This window comes from Phyllostomus hastatus, unplaced genomic scaffold (genome assembly GCF_019186645.2).
Source record: "Phyllostomus hastatus isolate PE091 unplaced genomic scaffold, TTU_PhHast_1.1 phas_contig_58, whole genome shotgun sequence".
NCBI classification, from domain to species: domain Eukaryota; kingdom Metazoa; phylum Chordata; class Mammalia; order Chiroptera; family Phyllostomidae; genus Phyllostomus; species Phyllostomus hastatus.
The window spans coordinates 5,728,265-5,750,639 of record NW_025333916.1 but is presented as its reverse complement, the minus strand read 5'-3'; the positions used below and the strand labels follow the sequence as shown (position 1 = coordinate 5,750,639).

Below are 22,375 nucleotides of genomic sequence, written 5' to 3'. Positions count from 1 at the left end.
ATCTGGTAAAACCTCTCCTTTAGTACATTGATAATAATTATTTTTATTTATAGTATAGACAGACAACATGCTTTCTAAACTATGAAAACTAATAGGAACAGTGTGAAAGGTAACTCTCTAATCATGTCCATCATCTAAGTGCCAGTTTGAAGAAATAACAGATGTAAGCTATGTCAGGCTAACGTTGGTAATAAGAATGTTGTATGAAAATTTCTAACCTTCAGTTCCTTTTAGGTCACATTTGGGAACTCTTAGTCTCACCACTGTCGGTAAAAGTAAAACGAACATTTCATATAAGTTAGTCCCAAAAGCTAGAATTACTTAATGTATAGATACATATTTAGAGTGTGACTCCCTCTGTTGTATTTAATTAGCTGAATACGATCCTTTCATCTGGTCTTTTGTTCAAACACATTTCTCAAGAAAGTTAGGCTGGGGTTATTAGAGTTTTATACTGAAATAGCTGGTGAAACTATATTTTTGGCTGTAGTGTTTTTATTTGTTTGTTTCTTTTTAAATAATAGGATAACATAGATACATATTCTGGTCGATACTTCCATATATTGTCGGCACTTCTTCACTTGCATCCTCCTTGGAAGTCCCCAGCCATGTCAAGATATTACTTAGAATTGTTTCAGTGTCCAACCTGTATGAAAGGAACATGGTCTCTAATAGAAGTGCTTATCAGGTAAGGAATTTCCCAGATGAGGCTTTAATTTAACTTAGTAGTAGTTATGCTTTTTTATTCATGAAAGAAGTACAATACCTGTCTTTGAAAATTTAATGTGTATATGAGTATAGAATGTTTGCGTTGTATTTATTACAAAACTCATAAAAAAGTCCCCATCTGAATTGGTCATGTTTGTCAATCAGTTTATTTAAAAAATAAATATTTATTGAATGCATAAAATGGACTTACAGGAAAGCTAAATTATTTGTTTTTATTTTTAACAAAATGTTTGCATATTTTAAAAATTAATTGGGAAAATAATTTATTGAATATGAATATCAACGTCAAACTGTGGTCATCAAAAGCATAAAATTTTAACTGTATACGATATCTGTTTCAGTGTTTGTTGTATTTTTTCAACTAGTAATTCGAATTTTGAAACTGAACTTACTGTTTTCTATATATGTCATCTCTTTGTGCCTCTGCACACGCTGTTATCTAGATGCTTCTTCCTTGTCTTACAGATGTTACTCTGTAGAAATCCTTCCTATTCTCCTTTCTCCAGAAAAGAACTAATTGTTTTTCCCATTCTTTTCTGATACGCTCTGTCTCTGATAGCCTTCCTTTGTTGGGAAGTACTTTCTTTTTATCCAGGTGTTCCAGTTTTAGGGGTTTCATAGTAGTGACAGAAAGAATACTTGACTGGCCAGGCAAAGTCTGGCTGACCTTTGGTTATCAATTTGAGATTATAGAGTTGTGATATATTTGAAGTGAGCTAAACTGCTAGCTAGCATGCATTTATTCATTCTTTCAACAGATGTTTATTGAATACTTACTGGGAGCCAGGCACTGTGCTACATTTCAGGGATAAGAAGATAAATTATATAAAAAACAGTTCCTGCACTTTTGAAGGTGACTGGGATATAAACACAATTCTAACACAATAGCACTAGCCCAGCATAGGTATAGGATTTGAGGATATATGGTTTATGTAGTGGACATCTTCCTAATTTCCAAACCTGTCATTCCCTTTATTTTAAAAGCCCTCATTGCTTTTCATGTAAATTATTGTAATACCTGCTTTGTTGATCTTGATTTCACTATTTTCCCTTTATCTTCCAAAGTACCCCAGTATGCTCTTTCCAAAGTGATCTTCTCATTTCCCAGATAAAAGTCCTACATTAACTCACATATCATCTATAGGGGAGGGTTTTAATTCCTAAGAAAAACATGTGAGACCCTTCATGATTTAGCCCCTCTATATGAGGTCTGTCCAGAAAATGTCCAACCACTATTGATATAATGAGAATGGTTTGTGCCATATCAATGTGATCTGACAACAATGACTTCACTGTACTAGTCAGTGGGGGCCGTAGACGCCACTGAGTGAGCATGTGTACTGTGTGGCTGTCACGTTCAAAATGACTGAGCAAGTAGAACAATGAGTCTGCATCAAGTTTGCGTTAAACTTGAACATTCCTCCACAAAAACTCTTTGGATGATTTAGAAGGCCACAGCTATGGGCAACTGGTGATTGTCAGCTTCGTCAAAACAATGCGACCATATCCATCATTCGGAACATTCTGTTTTACAGGACTACTATGAAGACTGAAAATATATTTTGGATTTTTGGAACTTTAAAAAATAGCCCTAAAATTAGTTATTTTACTAACTAATGAAAGAAGTTATCTTGAATAAGAGGATAGTAATGGAGAGTTACAAGTTGAGAGTATAGCTGGTCATCCAAATTAAAAGGATTTAATGAAGTTCATTTTTTTTCTTTATCAGTGATATGAAGAATACAAAGGGAGAGTACCAGGTGATTGTTAAACATTACAGTCATTGAAAAATATAGACATTAGATCTGTATTATTATGAAATAGTTGACATGGTTGAAATTGTAAAGGAAGAAAATATGAATAAAATTTTATTGAATTTGCTTTAAATTTTTAAAAAACATTTCATTAAAATTCCAGTAACGCTGTAAAAAAAGAATACTTTGTTCACAAAGTAACTCAATAAATTGATTGTATTTTTGTTGGGTTCTTGTATTTCAGGTCTTGCCTTTTCAATGAAAGTTTTTGTCATCAAATTTCAGAAAATATTATTGGCCCTAAGGTACTCCACCTAACATTGCTCAAATTTTTCTTTAACTTAGTTGAAAGTGAAGTACGACATCTGAGTCAAAAGTAAGTTTTAATTGCAAAAAACTTTCATTTTTCTATGTTTAGATTGTTTTACATACCATTTTTCTAATCACTTTTATTCATATTTTTTAAGAAATCACCTAGTTTTCTAGTCTAGATTTATTTTTTAAACATATTTTCTAGATACAGTACTTCAGTGGCAGTAGAGGTTTATATACTCTTTTTAATGTATCCTTAGTTCACATATTTATCTTTCACTAACTTGTATATTTCAATGCGTGAGAGTGTTTTTATTTTTCATGATTTATGTATTTTTTAATTCTTTAGTAATTCAGTTGCTTAAGTAAAAAGTTATACTAGGTTTTAACACTGAATCTAATATTCATGATGTTTTGAGCAAAGTTAGATTACTATCTGTGTTTATTGGTGGTTATGTTGAACTCAGGCCATTTTTTATATTTTATCCTTTCTTAAAATTACATATTATAATTTTTATGTATTATGACCTTTCTGTATCAGAAATTGCTGATTTTTTTTTGTTTACTGACAAGATATTATGCCTAATAACTGTAGTGATCAAATTGACTATAAAGATATACTATTGTTCATACTTTCATTAGGTTGTATGACTGGTCAGATTCTCAGAGTCTGAAAATAACGGGAAAGGCAATTCTCCTTGAAATCTTCTGGTCAGGAAGTGAGAACTCTGGGCTTTTCACCAAACAAGTAAATATGCTTTTGGAGTGGACTATATATTCTCACAAGGAAAAATATAAGTCCAATGATGTAAGTAGAATTAATTCCCAGATGAATAATTTTATGTGAAAAAAGTATACCTTTGAATTATACATTTTTGTTTTACTTTTTGAATTGAAAAAAATTATAACAAACCTAAATATATCATCCTTTTCTATTTATTTATCTCGTTTTAAGATAAAAGGTTTTTTGGAGACTCCTTTCTTTGTCATCTCACATTGGATGTAGGAGCTAGAGATAGTTAATTTGATCTTTAATGATGAGAAATCTATAGTTATGAGGTTCTGGCCAAGATGGAGGCATGGGTAGATAATACTTTGCTTCCTCGCACAACCAAAAGAAGGATTAGAACCAATTTAAAAACAAAGAACAACCGAACTGCCAGAAAATCAAACTACATGGAAGTCCTACAGCCAAGGAGTTAAAGAAACATTCACCGAGACTGGTAGGAGGGGCAGAGAGGATGAGCTGCAAGGTGGTAGACTGTTTGGGTGAGGTGGGGCCTGGCTGATGAGGCAGTTCCACATTTGCAGGTGGATAAGCTGGGAAGAACCACTGGGGAGTGAGACAGACTGCAAAACCCAGAGTTCCTGGGGGAAACTAAATACTCAAAAACCTCTGGCTGTAAAAATCTATGAGGGTTGCAGTAGTGGGAGAAACTCCCAGTCTCACAGGAGAGTCCATTGGAGGGGCCCACAGGGTCCTAGTAAGTATACAACCCCACCCACCTGGGAATCAGCACCTGAAAGGGTACAATCAGCTTGTGGAAAGTCAGGGAAGTGATGGAAAGTGGGGCAAGAGCCAAGTAAGTGGCATTGTTTCTTCCCTGGCCCCTTCCCCAGACAGCACCACAAAGCAGCAATGTGGATTGCCCCACCTTACAGAATACCTAAGACTGTGCCCCTTACAATGTAATAGGTGTTCTGAGACAAAGAAATGTGGCCCAAATGAGGGAACAGATCAAAACTCCAGTAAAAGAACTAAAAAAAAAAAAGAAAAACAACAAAAAGAAATTTATAGTTACTTGTCATTGTAGACTTTTACTTTTGTACATTTCTGTAATGTAACCTATGATTTTATACAATGTTTTTCATGCTAATAATAATTCCTACTTATTTTTAAAACTACCTTTCTGGATGTTATTTCCTGAACTACTTGTTTAGAGGTAGATTTTTGCTTGCCATTAGGAATTTAACATGGAGTGATTTTAGTGTATTAGCTATCTGAAGAGTAGTTGGGAAGGTTAAATACAGTAAAATATATAAAGTACACAGCAACATACTGTGCCTAATTTGAGTTAATTTTAAATATTAGTTATGTGTCCTGGTTAGTGTGGCTTGGTGGATTGAGCGCCAGCCTGCAAAACAAAGGGTCACCAGTTTGATTGCCAGTCTAGGGCACGTGCCTAGGTTGCAAGCCAGGCCCCCAGTTGCGGGGCATGGGAGAGGCAACCACACCCTGATGTTTCTCTCTTTTCAATAAAATCTTTAAAAAAATAAAAATAAATAAATATTAGTTACCTTTCTCCTTTTCAAAATGATCTGCCTTTGGGACTTTATTATCTACTTTTTTGTGTTAATTTCATTAAGTTCTGCTTATATTTTTAAGATTATTTTAGTGTCTTTTCTACATGAATGTTTCATTCTTTTTTCTTTTTAGTCTTTATGCTAACATATACACTTAATATACACTGCCTTTTGAATACACTCTGAGATCTATTTCACAGGTTTTGATACTTTTGGCTGCTTTTATTGTTTGGTTTTTTTTTAAGTATTTTTTATTTTCAATAGTAAGTTCCCCTTTGATCCAAGAAATATTGTAAGAGTGTTTTACAACTTCTAACTAGGTGAGTTTTATTACTGTTAATGGATTTTATTTGTCTATGCTTTTGTTGTTAATTTCTAATAGTGAATTTTGGTTAAGGAATGAGCCCTATGTGATATCTGCTTTCTGAAATAACTGAACTTTTCTTTTTGACCCCATAACAAGTTAGGGCCAAAATGTATTTTCTCTGTTTTACAGTGTTCTGTATCACCTAATTAGCTCAGGCTTGATAATTGTTCTAAGTAACTCTTCTGAATCTACTTTGTGAATTTGTTCATTTGTTTTGTTTTTGTAACAGCTTCTTTTTTATATATAGTAATGCCATCCTATCATTCATGACTGATAAAGTATTATAATTGCCAGCTAGGTAATATTATTTTCAGGAACAGTTAGTATAGTAACTAAGGTACATACATCTGGTGTCAAATGTCATAAAATCTATTCTACCTTAAGATTAAGGGAAATTCATATATAGTTTCTATTCTAATAATTCCTCTGATCCATTTTCTCCTACTTTTTAAGTTCAGTTAAACTTATATTTTACCTCCTCTTTCTATTCTCTTTTACCCTCTCATTTATACTTTATTTATTTATTTTTAATTATATTTTATTGATTATGCTATTACAGTTATCCTGATTTTTCCCATTTTGCCGCCCTCCACCCAGCACCCACACTCCTTCGGGGAATCCCAGCACCATTGTTCATATGCATGAGTCATGTATATAAGTTCTCTGGCTACTCCATTCCTCTACTCTACTTTACATCCCCATGGTATTCTGTAACTACGTATCTGTACTTAATCCCCTCACCTCTTCACCCATTCCCCCAAACCCCTTTCCCATCTGGCAACCATCATAATGCTCTCTGTCTCCATGATTCTGTCTGTGTTCTTCTTGTTTGCTTAGTTTGTTGTTTTGATTCAATTGTTGATAGATTTGTATATTTTGCCATTTTATTATTCATACTTTTGATTTTTTTCCTTAAGTAAGTCCATTTAACATTTCATATAATAATGGTTTGGTGATGATTAATTCCATTATTTTTTTTTATTATTGTCTGGGGAGCTCTTTATCTACTCTTTGATTCTAATTGATAGCTTTGCTGGGTAGAGCAACCTTGGATGCAGGTCCCTGTTTTTCATGACTTTGAATATTTCTTAGCAATTTTGAGAAATCAGCTGACAGTCTTATGGGAACTTTCCAATAGGTAACTAACTGCTTTTCTCTAACTGCTTTTAAGATTCTCTCTTTATCTTTAACATTTGGTATTTTAAGTATGATGCATCTTGGAGTTGGCCTTTTTACATCCATCTTGTTTGGGACTCTCTGTGCTTCCTGGACTTGCATGTCTATTTCCTACACCAAACTAGGGAAGTTCTTTCTCACTATTTTTTCAAAGAGATTTCCGATTTCTTGCTCTTTCTTTTCTGCTTTTGGTACCCCTATGATGTGAATTTTGGAACAGTTGAAGTTGTCCTTGAGGCTCCTTACATTATCCTTGATTTTTTGCATTCTTTTTTCCTCTTGTTCTGATTGTTTGTTTTGTTGTTTTTTTTCTTCCTTATGTTCCAAATCATTAGTTTGATTCTTGGATCCACCACTGTACTGTTGTTTCCTTATAAATTGTCTTTTATTTCCATCAGTGTATCCTTTGTTTCTGACTGGATCTTTTTTATGCTGTTGAGGTCCTAAGTTCCTTGAGCATCCTAATAACTGTTGTTTTGAACTCTGCATTTGACAGATTGCTTATCTCCATTTTGTTTAATTCTTTTTCTGGAGTTTTAATCTCTTCTTTCATTTGGGCCATGTTTTTCTGTTTTCTCATTTTGGCAGGCTCCTGTTTTTGTTTCTGTGTATTAGGTAGAGCTGCTATGACTCCCTGTCTGGATAGCGTGGCCTAATGTAGTAGGTGTCCTGTAGGGTCCAGTTGCACATCCTCCTTATCACCCATGCTGGGTACTTGAGGTATGCACCCTCAGTGTAGGCTGAGTACAACCTCCTCTTGTTGTTGAGCCTTGATTATTGTTAGCAGGTTAATGGGGGGATTTACCCAGGCCAGTTAGCTTCAAGGACTGGCTGTGACCATGGACCACTAACCTCTGCCCTCTATGGAGAATCAGCTGTACAGAGAGGCACAGTGGTGGTGTTCTGATGTGGTCTTTAACTGTCCACTGGGTGCACAGACCCTGGGGTTCCCTGGATGGTGTAGGCCAAGGTCAGTCCCCACTTCTGTTATGCCTGGGGCCACTCTGCATGAGTACAATCTGCTACTTGTGCTGGGCTTGGAGATTCCTAGGGGAAACTAAGCTGTGAATCTAGGCTGACTGCTGCTAGTGTCAGGCCTGGGATCACCTTGCAAGAGGTATGAGGGCTGGGAGCTCGCTGGGTCAGCTGTTGCTTGTTTGAGAAGATTTGGTAAGTTGTGAAGTGTGAGCCAAGACCAGCCATTCATATGGAAGAGTCACTATTAACAGCTGCCTGGGCCTGTGAGTTGGGTGGAAAGGAGCCTCAGGGGATCTCCAGGGTAGGTCAATCTGACTAATACTTAATCTCAGATATGGAATCCATCTGCAGACTCTGTGGCTCCCGGTGGGGGAAGGTTCAGAAAAAGAACAATGCCTGCCTCTGTCTGTGAGAATGCTGGCCCCTTGCTGACACTTCATGCCTCCCTGTATGCCACTGGTGCCTTTCAAGGTGCTACTGCAATGTGGGGCTCAGAGGGAGTGCGTCTAAGTGAGACTGTGTGAATTCTTTAGGAAGAACTTCTTGGGACTCCAGAAGTTTCTTCTACTGACTCATTCCCCTCTGGTTTTTGCAGTTAGAAGTTATGGGGACTTAGCCTCCTGGCACTGGAACCCTGGGCTGGGGGGCCTGGTGTGGGGCTTAAACTCCTCATTCCCAAGATACCCTGCCTGAATTTTTATCCACCATACATGGAAGTGGGACCAGCCCATTCCCTGTCTCCACCCCTCCTACCAGTCTGCATGGATATGGTTTCTTTAATTCTGTAATTGTTGGACTTCCATTCAACTCTATTTCTGATAGTCTGAGTGATGGATGTTCTATGGTTTAGTTGTAATTTTGATGTGGTTGTGTGAGGAGGCAAGCCATGGTATCTACACCTCCATCTTGACTGGGAGTCCAATCTCATTTATATTTTCATTTTTTGTATGTACTTGGAACAGTCTATAAGTGTCTTTTCATCCAATTTTTAATTCACTCTTTTCAGCTGTGTCTAATTTGTTATTAAACATGACAGTTGTACTTGAATTTTTGTATTTTTTCCAGTTTTAGGCCTTCTTACTTCAAAGTTACTATTACATGTTTTTATGGCTTCTAGTTCCCTACAAAATTTTCAAGTTTTTTTTTTGGGGGGGGTTGTTTTTTGTTGTTTTGTTTTTTTGGTCTTTCAACATGGCAATAATGGTTATTTTATAATCCATGTCTGATTATTACATACTCGAAGTCTTTGTGGATCTGTTTGTATTTGTTTCTGGTGTTTGCTATCTTATGTCTTTTATATTCCCTTGCAAGCTAATTATTGTTTGCTATGGGATGTAAATTGCATTTGAAAAATTGTCTGTCGAAACAATTGTGGCAAAGACACTGAATATCTTTCCCGGAAAATTTGTCTTTGCTTCTGCCAGGTGCCTGGATGTAGTACCGTTGAGGACTACTCTAGTCCAGTATTTAGGTTGGAGGATTACTGGATGGTTGAAATGAAGTACAAGGCTACATATACATGTATTTTGCTTCTGATTCACTCTTACTCTGAGGGTGAAACCCTTCAGAGTATAAGAGTATGAGCTATTAGGTCTTGGACTATGCTTTTTATACTCCTTTTTCCCTAGGCTCCAAAACCATACTTCTGTACTTCAGCTCTTTTTCTGGGGTTAGGAAAATGTTCTTAGGGCAACGTCAGCTACTTTGAGTGCTTCACTTGGCTTTTACCTTCTCCCAGATCTTGGCTTAGCAATTCCTCATAACTTTCCAGAAGATATTTTACATATTTTATTCATTTGTAGTTTTCTTTTTAATAAGGTTTATCTGAATTACCTAGGCCTCCATTATCAAAAATAGAAGTACTTAGTTTTTAAAAATTATATTTGTCGGGGGTGGGGTGGAGAGGGATGCTTAAAAGAAAATTCTTTTGAGGTCCCTAAGTTTTTTTAATTGACATTTTTTAAAAAGATGTCTTTTTGTGTGTAGCTAGACTTTGTGATCAAGTAATCCTATTACATAGCAATAACTAGGTGAGTAGCCATTTTCTTATACATGTATCTGGTTTAAAAAGAATATGATTATACAAATATGTAAAACTTTTAGTCAGCAGAAATAGAACTATCTAAACTTCATTGCCAATTGACTATACTATTTCTAAACTAAAACTGAAAACATTCTTATTTATTACCATCTGCCTTTGTATGTATTTTTTAGACAATAATCATTAAGAATAGGAAACATTTCCTCATTTTTAATGTTTCTTTTTTATCCATTTGATTGCATAAACGAAATGGCTCATTTATCACTAAGAACAGTAAAACTAACATTTTCACAATTTTACTAAATTACCAAAGGACTAACATGGATAAGAATTTACTCAGGAAATAATTATGTAAATAGTACCAGATTTATACATACTGACCTTGAAGATTTTTGTTCACATTTATAAATTGCTTCATAAATATATTGAATTTTTCTGTAATAAATTGTAGGATCAGTTGCAACATGAGAACTGGTTTTAAACTTTGCAAATTAATATTTTATTTATCATTTTAATTGCTTAAACTCATATAAAGTATGTTTTTGTTGTGTTATCTGTTAGAATTCATTCTTGTACTTAATTAAATCTTTTTGGCAGTTTTCAATTTCAAGAATTCCATGCATGTTCACAGACATCATTTTCTGTACTGTAAAGCATTTGTTTCTTGATTTGCTGAGTTGAAGCATTCAATTTAAGTCATTAGCTAAACAGAAGTCCTCAGTTTATGCTAATATTGTTTTGTCATAATGTCAATCAGCAAGTATTGCCAAGTGACACCAAGGCAGTGAATTTCATTGTCATTAATCTGAGAAAGCTTTGGGCTTTCCTTGGCAAAGAGCAGAGGTGGGCTGTGTCAAGGTTATTGAGGAGGTACAAATCTTTCTAAGCTTGGTGGTTAGTCCTACTTTTCTTTGTGATGTCCTTAAGTGTTATTTCATGGTAGTCCCTACAATTGTAGGTAGAAACAGAACCTAGTTTGTATTTAAAGATAAGAAAATGGAGGCTAAAGAGTTTAGATATACAAGGTGTTCTCAGCCTGTTAGGCAAAGCCCAAATCTCCACTGCAGCATATTTTTTCTGATTTCATTCAAATGCAAGTTTTTAAAGCAGGAAGAGACGCAATATGGTCATTATGTTCGCATCTTTGTGACAGAGGTACTAGAGGAGCAGTTCATCATCTGTTTCAGTGGAATATTTTAGAAAGCCCTACCTGGGAATCAGATGGCCAAGATACTGGTTTGTTCTGTTATATGCTAGTCAATTTTCAGAAGATTGTCAAGTTTATAAACTGGAGATTACTTGTACTAGCAGATAATAGAGAACTGTATTGACAGAATGTCTGATAATAAACTTTAGCATATTAGAAATGAGTTATAAATAAATATATGTCAAATGTACAAATCATGTTATCATTTATTTCTTTGTTAATTCTTAGGGTATTCATGTTCTGTTTTTTAAGTTTTAGCAAACATTTCAGTATTTCATGAATACTTTTCTCCTTTGGTGGTTGGTTTATCATTTTTCTCACTAATCCACTTCTAGAGCATGTGCTAGAAATGATAGTTTTGCTTGTACCCTGTTAAAGTCACAGTGAGTACAATCCATAGCACAATGTCTTGGCCCTATGTTGATAGTATCATAGTTAACAATATAATATAATAAGATCCAAGAACCTTGATTTGAAAGGGTCTTTTATATAAAAATTTTCTGCTGTGAATATGTGCTATGTTTCATGTATGTTTAGCTAATAGCACACAGATAAGAATAACTTTGGCAGGATCTTTGTTAATCATAGTAAAGGAGCTGCAGTCATTTCATGGTAGTACTGCAAGACCTGTCTATTTCTAACTGTTTAATAATGATAATATCAAGGGAAATTGAATATTAAGTAATATTGATACTTCTTTGTGATACCAGGTACATATGTACATATATTTGTGTAAGGAAAGAGGAAAAGTTCCAGCTGGTTGATTTTAAGTTACTATTAATTTATAGGAGTGCTGGATTGTGATTTTATATGATGAGGCTTATTAACTCTGTAGGCTAACCTTCCTTTTCCCTATTTACAGTCCTACGACCAGGGATCTGAAGTGATTCTGATTTACTATTCACTTGAGCTAGGAGAATGCTTTGAGAAATCAAAACTTACCAGCCTCTCTCTTCCTTGAGAAGTCATTGCCAGTGTTCAGATACACATTATATTGGAATGAGCATTCTGTGGCGTAAATCTTGACATGAGCAGTGTACTAGTTTACACATAGATTTTCACTATCCTGTCTTATTTTCTCTTCATAACTTGAACGATGAGAAGTAAAATTTGCCCAGAGTGATCATCTGCACACTGGCTTTACAAAGAATGAATGTGGTTTCCTGCAAAGTTCTTTGAAGACTGACTAAGACCCAGTGCTTAAGGAGTTAGTCCTAGTTAGCTACAAGGCTTGGACCCTACTAGGGTATAGGAGAGGCACTGGTACTTTTTCAGCTTGCTAAGGCCTGTCCTGCTCCTTGCTTCCCAAGTCATACAACTCTGACTCTAATGACTTAAGTCCAGCCTTGTAATCAAACCGAGGCAAAAGAGGTAGTGGTACTGATGCTCCACTCATGTATCCTGACCTGACAGGATCAGGCTGTAGTCAAGGTTCTGTATCGTGGCCCTTGATCATATCAGAAGAACAGTGCTTCCCTACTCATGAAGCTTAAAATCCTCTTGGCCCCATTTTTCAGAGTCTCTCTCCCAGATTCTAATGTGTAGCCCTGCTAGAGTACAGCTTATTTGCCCTACAGTGTGATAGGGCAACAGAGGACTTGCACACCTGCTAAGGATCCTGACTCTGAGTTTTCCCTCAGTACACTGTTTGGTATGCCTGATGAATGTGCTGCTTGAGCATTTGCCCTTGTTTGCACAACAAACCAGAAATAGCATCTCAGTTTTGAAATCATTTAACTAGTAGTTCCTTATGATAATGAATGATTCCCTAATGAAATACTTTAGGTATATACCTGTAAGAACCTTGTCTGCTGAGGGCAGGGGGGAAAAACCAGTAGTCACTGAAGGTTCAAAGTGCTAGGGATTTTTTTGTCACTGATCCCCTATTAGGCATAGTATGATGGCAGAATATAGCAGTTATAATCTATTTGGATACCATAACATTTATTGAAACCTTTTCACATGCCTTCTATACTATTGATAATTTGGTGATTTTTTTTCATGCCTAAACAAAATCAGCAAAAATATAGGAATTTCAGTGATACAAGTTTAATGTTATTTTGAAAAAAGAGTTTTTATCTAAATCCAAGATGTTTAAAAATATTATTTTTATACTTCATCTTTATAGTTTACATATTAGAAAGATTTTCAAACACTAGATTAAAGCACACTTACTATAAGTAAGGTTTGTATGTCTTGCTATAAGAATTTAATAATATTTACTTCCGGCCAAGACGCAGGCATAGATAGACACACTGTGCCTCCTCGCACAACCAAGATAGGGACAACAACAATTTAGAAACAGAATAACAACCAAAATTGACAGAAAATTGAACTGTATGGAAGTCGGACAACCAAGGAATTAAAATAGACACATTCATCCAGACCAGTAGGAGGGGTGGAGTTGGGCAGCTGGGCACAGGTTGTGCCCAGCACAGAGAGCAGACAGCATTGGGATCAGTTGCATAGGGCATCCGGGGCACGCAGGACTGCAGTGGGTGGATCCTGGGTGCACAAGCGGCAGCTGGCAGACTCTGGCCGAGGGGTGGCAACCGGCAGACCCAGCAAAGCGGCAATTGTGAAGCAAGGCACTGCCTGCAAACCCAGGATCCCGGTGCTGGGAAATAGAGCCATGGGGCACTGATTGAAAACACCTCTGGGGATTGAGGCGCAGGGAGAGACTTCCAGCCTCACAGGAGAGTGAGTTGGAAAGTCCCATGGGGTGCACAAGCCCACCCACACGGGAATTGGCACCAGAGGGGCCCAGTTTGCTTGGGGGAAGCGGCAGAAGGGACTGAGATACAACGGAGAGCAGAGCAAGCGCCATTGTTCTCTCTCGGACCCCATCCCTGCATACAGCATCACAACCCAGAGACTGGGTGCTCCACCCTGGTGAACACCTAAGGCTCTGCCCTTCATACATAACTGGTGCTACCAGACCAAAGAAAGCTAAAAAGATGGCTCAAACAGAAGAACAAATGAACACCCCACAGCCAGTACTTTTAAGTGACTGAGAGATAGCCAACCTATCAGATGCACAGTTCAAAGCACTGATGATCAGAATGCTCACAGAATTAGTTGATTTTGGTCACAAATTAGATGAAAAAGTGAAGGCTACAATAAGTGAAATGAAGAAAATGCACAGGGAACCAATAGTGATGGAATGAAAGCTGGGTCTCACATCAATGGAGTGGACCAGAAGGAAGAAAAAAACATGCAATCAGAAAAGAATGAAGAAATGAAAATTCTAAATAACGAGAGGCTTAGGAACCTCCAGGACATCTTTAAACATTCCAACATCCAAATTATAGGGGTACCAGAAGGGGAAGAGGAAGAGCAACAAGTGAAAAAAAATTTTTTTAAGATTTTATTTATTTATTTTTAGAGAGGGAAGGGAGGGAGATAGAGAGAGAGAAAGAGAAACATCAATGTGTGGTTGCTGGGGGGTCACGGCCTGCAACCCAGGCATGTACCCTGACTGGGAATTGAACCTGCGACACTTTGGTTCACAGCCCACGCTCAATCCACTGAGCTACGCCAGCCAGGGCGACAAGTGAAAAACTTACTTGAACAAATAATAAAGGAGAAATCCCCCATTCTGGCAAAGGAAATGGACCTCCAAGAAGTCCAGGAAGCTCTGAGTGTCCCAAAGAAGTTGGACCCAAGAAGGAACACACCAAGGCACACCATAATTACATTAGCCAAGGTAAAAATGAAGGAGAGAATCCTAGAAGCAGCAAGAGATAAGGAGACAGTAACCTACAGAGGACTTCCCATCAGACTGTCAGCTGATTTCTCAAAAGAGACCTTACAGGCAAGAAGGGGCTGGAAAGAAGTATTCCAAGTCATGAAAAGCAAGGACCTATATCCAAGATTGTTCTAGCTAGCAAAGCTTTCATTTAGAATAGAAGAGCAGATAAAGTGCTCCCCAGATAAGGTCAAGTTAAAGGAGTTATCATCGCCAAGCCCTTATTATATGAAATGTTAAAGGGATTTATCTAAGAAAAAGAAGATTAAAAATATGTACAGTAAAATAACAGCAAACTCACAATTATTAACAACCATACCTAAAACAAAACCAAACTAAGCAAACAATTAGAACAGGAACAGAACCACAGAAATGGAGATCACATGGAGGGTTAGCAACAGGGGAGTGGGGGGAGGAGGAGGGGGGGAAGGTACAGAGTATAAGTAGCATAGATAGTAGGTAGAAAATAGGGGGAGGGCAAGAATAGTATGGGAAATGTAGAAGCTAAAGAACTTATGACACATGGACATGAACTAAAGGAGGAATGTGGGTGGGAGAGGGTGTGCAGGGTGGAGGGGAATGAAGGGGATAATGGGACAACTAATAGCATAATCAATAAAATATATTTAAAAATACCAAAAAAAAATGTTTACTATAAAAGTGATAATATAGACAGTATTCATATTTTTAAACTAGTATCCTGTACATCTCTAAGTTAAGTAATGGTGTTTGATATAATTTAATAATTAAAATTTGAATCAGTTTCTTTATAACAAAATAATTTCATTTGCCAAAGCTTTTATTTATCATGTTTTTCAAGTATTTCTGTAGAAACATAAAGGTTAATTTTAAATATAAACAGTAGGGGTGGCTAATCTATTTTTTTTAAATAGTCATTTTATAGTCATATATTCCTGTTAATAGAAATCCACTGAAGTCATTTATTTCCTCACTGTTTTAATGGATTTATTGCCTGATTAAAACACTTGGCACCATTGGCTTAAGTAACCTTAAAAGTTTGTTATAAGCTATCCATACATAAATCCTGGAAATTTTGTTTTATTAACTGTTTTGTCCTGTATAGATAGATATAGATGGGGAAGAAGGAATAGGGAAGGAAGTAAAGGAAGAGAATAGAGGGAGTTGGTTTGCTAAGATTCTTAAGAATACCTTTTATCATCAGTGTAGTCTGTTTTTAAGTACCAGATTTTGCTGTGTATAATGCACACTTTCATGCCCAAATTTTTGAGGGGAAAACAAGGATGCACATTTTACATGGGTATAGTGATTACATGCTGTAGGTATAATAATCTCGTGTATAATGTGCACCAAAACGTGGGTGTGCATTATACAAAAGAGCACATTATCCATGGCAAAATATGGTAGCTAAGTTTTGTCTCAACAAGTAATTCAAAATAAATACACATAGAATCCATATGTTTTAATATGATTCTCATCTTAATGTTAGGTCTTCAAACATGAACTAGCTTACTTATTGACTGGAATTCTTGGAGCAGCAATAGATTATTGGATCTTCCTTGGTCTAAAAATGGGTAGAAATGTGATGCAACACATGTCTGATGACTTCGGAAGTTATGTTTCCCTTTCATGTGATGGTAAGTGTCTTTTTTTTCCTGTTTTCTATTGTGAAAATTAATTTTGAGTTTCCTTTAGGCAGTCTGTAATCTTTAACATATGTTCATATGAAGCTTCCCTTAAACCATTTATATATACACACACACACATATGTAGACAATATAAAAAGGAAGGTAAAAATTACCCATAATGACTTTTCCCACATAGATAACCACTGTTAAGCTGGGTTTCTTTTTAAGATTTTATTTATTTATTTTTAGAGAGAATAGAAGGGAGGAAAAAAGAGAGGGAGAAAAGCATCAATATGTGAGAGAAACATCGATGGTTGCCTCTCAGCCTGCAACCCAGGCATGTGCCCTGACTGGGAATCAAACCAGTGACCTCTTGGTTCACAGGCCAGTGCTCAATCCACTGAGCCACACAAGCCAGGGCCCACTGTTAAGCTCTTAATATACATTGGTACCTCAGTCCTCGTCGTTAATACCTTCCAGAACTCATGATGAGTGCCGAAACTGACAAGTACAGAACATGTCACATGATGAAGCATTTTCTCTTGCGGGGTGGTGTCATGACTCATACAAGTTCTAGCAAGTTTGATGAGTCCCAAGCAAGCACCGAGTGCTGAAACATTTTTTCTCGTCAAAATACGAGTACAGGGTCTGACAAGTTCTGAAGCCGACCAGTATGGAGGTATGACTGTATTTCTTTCTAGTATTTCTAAGCTTTTTTACATAGCAAAGCTCATACTATATATGTAATTTTTATTATTTTTCTTCAAATACTACATGAGCCTTCTTCCCCACCCAACACATACATCATTTGTTCAGAAATATTATCAACTCACCTATAAGTCGAACTTAACAAAAATAAATAAGCAAGCAAAATAGAACCAGAGACATGGAAGTAAAAAACAAACTAATAGTGACCAGAGGGAAGTGGGGAGGTGGGTAATGGGGAGTGGAGAAGGGGAAAGGTCAAGTCAAGGAACATACACAAAAAGGACCCCTGGATAAAGACTACAGGGGAGGGAGGATTGAATATGGGAGAGGGGATGGGCAGGGCAGGGGAGAGCAATGGGGGAAAAGTGGGGACAACTATAATTGAACAATAAAAAAAATTTTAAATATTATCTGGATGATTTTATGAAAACTAAAATTAGGTTATAGTATTAGATTATAGAAAATAGTATTTGGAAGTAAATTATGTGTATAATATTGATGTTTCCCTTAATACTACAACTAAAAATTAAAGTTAAACCATCATATGCAAGCAAACATTTAACCAAATTTAAAATCAGTATATTCTCTTTTTACTAGAGTGAGAGATTGCTTGTTTATATATAGTATTTTTGAATCTCACATGGTAAGAACTATTTTCAGTGTTTTCAGTACTTCTGATCATTAAAATTGAGGAAAAAGCATTGTAGTCCTCTAATTTTATCTGTGCTATATGAACAGTTCCTAGATCTCTTCTTCAATGAATACTTGACAATATTAAAAAATGAAATACATTGAATCAGAATGCTTACTGTGTTTTAAAGTAATATACATTTTCTTGCGTTATTTAACTGAAACAGTTTTCCTATATACCTGTTGCTGTATAATTGTTCTTATAAAAAGTAGCTGGTATTTTTTTTCCATTGAGTCCAGTAAGCTAACAGATGAGCATGGATGAAGCAAATAGAAATAATTTATATATCAAATTTTTTTATTTCTTCCCTTTTTTCCCATCATCTACTTCAAAGTCTCCTCTCAAATAAGTGGGAGGTAGAATATCATTTAAGCAATGATGACAAAAGTCATTTTCACATTCTCACCTTATGAAAGGTTCTACCAGTTTTGAGTCTCCTAGAGACTGGGAGGCTTTCATAAGACCTTATATATACTCCTAAACTTCAAAGCCAGTTTGGGGGAACTATGAATCCTTTCCTTCCCTCCTCCCTTCCTTCCTTCCTTCCTCCCTTCCTTCCTTCCTTCCTTCCTCCCTCCCTTCCTTCCTTCCTTCTTTCCTTCTATTCCTTCCATTTCTTCCATTCCTAATATGAACAGATTGTAAACCTAGTGAGCTTTTTGTGGCTTTCAAATATAAAAGATGATTTTTGTGTACTTAAACATATTTTAGACTGCCTGTAAATATGTTTTGTTACATGTGTTTTAGCATGGCTTGGTTTTATATGTAAAAAAAAGTTTTTGAATATGCTGCCAGTCACTTTAATACTTTGAAAAGAAAATCTAGAACAAGAATCCAGTTCACGATTTATTTGATGATGCCCTCTGCAAAGTGAGGTCTCATTCTTACGCTACTGAGGTCAAAAGAATTTTGTCTAAAGCATTTTATGTTTTTTCCTTTTCCTCTTTCATTGAGCTAAGGGGTGATTTTGTTTCTTTTGTGGAGGAGCTGCCCTTTGTTGTATGAGTTTTTAACATTTTTTAGCTCAGATTCAGTCTTCCTCAGAACCCTTTCTTATCATTTCTTCCCCACCCTTCCTACTAGGTGCTTTTTTCCATTTTCTGCCCCCCCCCCCCATTTTAAATACAGCAGAATTCTGTCATTATTTGGTAGCGTGATAACTAAACATTCAGTTAAAAGGATTCCCAGTTTTCATTCCAAACAAAAACCTCTGAGTTTGGCAACTCAAAAAAGGAATAACAGTGACTTTAGAGACTATCAACATCGTTATATGTGTTGTTTCCTGTATGTATTGGTTTCCTTTATTGGTTTTAGCCAAAAGCATGAAATAATGAGCCTGTGTTAACAGGGTTCTAATATTAACAGGGTGCATCAGCCTTAGTGCTTTCTTTACTCATATTCTGAATTCCCTTTACTTTAAGGTAATGTTATTCACTGTTATTCCTAGTTTTCATGTGACAAGTTTAAACACAACAAGTTTGAGCCTGTAAGTGACTTAATCTAAACTTAGAGTTTAACATTAGCATAGAAGTTCTGTCAGCCAACTGAGTGATTGTTTTGCTTTCCAGAATCTGTTTGATCACTAATATTTAAAACTCTAGATGGGATTTAAACTATATCTGTGTTTGAAAGTATGTTTAAGCTATTCCTTACCTTTCTCAAACACACACAGTTGGTTCTTTAGACTTCAGATTAGGCTACAGATAGGCAGTTTTAAAAAAGCAACATATATTTTTCAAAGTACTTCAAATTAATATCTTCCTAAATTTTTGTTGTTACTATGTCTGAATTTTTAACCTTTGTCAAGAGAGAGAATGCAAGTGAGCAGTTTTATCTGTAAGAGAGCAATAGCTTTTCTACTGCTCACATGCAAAATTAAAGTGTTTATTATAGAGCTGGTAGAGTAATACATTTATCTCAAGAACTAAAGAAAATGTTCTAATAATGTTCTTTTTGTCAGTGTGTTGATACTTTCATAAATAACCACTTCTTTTTCTCTAAAAATATACCCTCTTTTTATTTTAAAGATTTTATTTATTTATTTTTAGAGAGAGGGGGAGGGAGAAATAGAGGGAGAAACATCAGTGTGTGGTTGCCTCTCACACTCCCCCTACTGGAGACCTGGCCCTCATCCCAGGCCTGTGCCGTGGCTGATCAACCACAACCTTTCCGTTCCCAGGCCTGCACTCAATCCACTGAGCCACACCAGACAGGGCTCTTTTCTTTTTCTTTTTCTTTTTTTTTTTAATGTTTCTTTGCACTATTCTTTAGCTCAGTTACTATTTTTGCTTTTCCTAAGTCATTAGTAAAGATGTTATAATTTGGCTGCTCTATAACTTCCAGTTGAAGCTATTGGTTCATCTGTTTCACTTATGGCAAACTGGATGTTTTGGTTTTCCCTAGTCCAAAAGAAAAAAATTCATATTATGATGTTACTCAGATTCAGATGTAGTAAATTAATTTTAGTTTGGTAAAGTTGTTGTTAGTTGTTAGTAGTTTTATAGAAAATTAAGACAGAAGATAGTTTAGTAGATAAGTAAAATTCTTTTCATGAGATCTCATGTCCATCACTCTCACACAGATGCCATTCTTTATTTCTAAACACTTTGAACAGAGTTTCTTTATATCCCTTTATATCATTAAGATCAAGTGATCTGAATTTTCTTTTTTATGTTTAGATGAAGTTCCTGATGTATTGACTTAAACTAAGGTTGGGAAACTTTGTTTTGTAAAGCACTGGGTAGTGAATATTTTTGGCTTTACAGGCTCCGTAATCTCTGTTCCATCTCCTCAGCTCTACAGTTACAGTAAGAAGGCAGTGATACACAATGCATAAATGAGCGTGGCTGTGTTCCAGTAAAACTTTATTCATAATAATAGCAAGACATAGTTTGCATATATCTAACTTAAACTTATTTCTTTTCCTGATTTCATTGGGAATAAAACATCATCTAAATCTGTTACATTTTTCACACCTTTGGATAACTTTAATAAAGCTTCCTTTGCCTTTGTCAGGCTATATCATCATTTTTTGCTGATAGTTTTCTCAAACCTTTATTTACCTTTTTAAAATCTGTATTCTAATCTTTCTCCATGGTTCAAACTTTTCCCAAAATTTAAATTTTATGATCTTACTATCTCAGTCAAAATGTTTCTATTCCCTTCATTTATTTAACATATTTTCATTGTCCCTGTACCAATCATGGATCTTTACACTTCAGATGCAGTGGAAGAGGGAAACAAAACGTGGTTCTTGCTTTTTTTTGGAGAGCTTTCAGTGGGAGAGGCAGACTGTAAATATGTCATTTAAAAATGCTGTGTGCTTCAGTGAAAAAACTAGATGTAGAGATGGTTGAACTAACTTTTATTGGGTGGTCATGGAAAGCAGAACTTGAAGGCTAAGTAGGAGTTTGGCAGAGTTGAAGAAGTGTATTGCAGTCAGAAGACACATTTACCAAAACTGAGATAGGAAAGAGCTGGGCTTGTTGGCAACCTGGTACCTGGCTGATAATAAGTAGTAAGGAGAAGAGAGGCCAGAATAAAGCCAAAAAAGAGGAAATGGACTTTGCTTAGGAACTTCTAAGATATGTTAAGGAGTTAGAAAACAAGGAAGTGGCAGAATCTGATTAACTTTCCTAAAAAGATCCTCCTGACCCAGGTCGGATGGCTCCATCGGTTGGAGCATCATCCCGTATACCAAAAAATCCTCAGGTCCCATTCCTGGTTGGGGCACACACTGAGGCTGCAGGTTTGATCCCCAGTCAGTGTGCGGATCCGAGGCAACTGACTGATGTTTGTCTCCCCCAACGATGTCTCTCTCTGTCTCTCTCCTCTTTCTCCAAAATCAATAAAAACATATCCTGGCATGAGGATTAAAATAAAGACAATCCTAAAATGGCTATCTGCCAGTCATTTTTTGTTCATTCATTTATCAGTTATTGTTTATTTTGTGCAGGTTGGTGACCTGTTACAAGCTTTGAGGGCTACAAAAATCATCCTTTTAAGGATCTTACAGTCCAGGAGCTAAGCTTCTTGTGTTCTTTTGTTTATTGTTTATCATTCCCTTTGCATGTGATGCTACTTGGTACTATTTGGATTCATTATAGTTTGTATTTCCTATTTCTTTCAACCCATCAAATGTTCTTGCTAGCTGAATAACTACATTTGGAAGATCCAAGGTGAATGATGTCATTTTGAACTGTATAGTACAAGCTATATATGCTTTGCTTTTGCCTCTGGTTAGAGTTGATAAGTTAAAAGATCAATTGATTATAATAAACTCCATGACAATAGATATGATTTTTTAAATGTATATGACTTGAGATTTAATGTCCAAAAGATAATCCTTCAGTTTACTGCTTGTACAGTTTCAGATAATACTAACCTAAGCTTCTAAGCTTAGAAGGTTGTGAGTAGTCGGTCATAATAAAAGGTTGTAAATAACTACTTTTTTACATCTCCATTTCTTGCAAAAAATGGTTGACGCCATTTTGAAACGGGTTATTTGAATTCAGCAATCCTGTCTCTATGGAAGTAAGTGAGACCTACCTGACATGTGGCTGGAGCCATTTGACCACATGGCAGTCTGTCTCAAGGCAAGAACCTCAAGTCTCTCTAGTCAAGGCAGAGTTTCTCCCTTAGCCTGGGCCCTGCTTATGTTTTAAGGCCTGATGAACTGAATTGTAGGATGTTTAGTGACATCCCTGGCCTTTGCCCACTGGAGGCCAATAGCACTTCCTTAGTTGTGACAACC

At 36.1% G+C, this 22,375-nt stretch overlaps 1 protein-coding gene across 3 annotated transcripts in view; it reads left to right on the top strand.

The window, feature by feature from the left end:
- The window catches only part of SLF1 (SMC5-SMC6 complex localization factor 1), a 66,533-nt gene that overhangs the window by 31,614 nt on the left and 12,544 nt on the right, over window positions 1-22,375 (top strand). For all 3 annotated transcript variants that reach the window (XM_045847999.1, XM_045847998.1, XM_045847997.1), the window contains 4 exons: window positions 525-688; window positions 2,728-2,859; window positions 3,438-3,603; window positions 16,085-16,232. In XM_045847999.1, coding sequence (XP_045703955.1) covers window positions 525-688; window positions 2,728-2,859; window positions 3,438-3,603; window positions 16,085-16,232 — 610 coding nt within the window. The remainder of the gene's footprint in view (window positions 1-524; window positions 689-2,727; window positions 2,860-3,437; window positions 3,604-16,084; window positions 16,233-22,375) is intronic.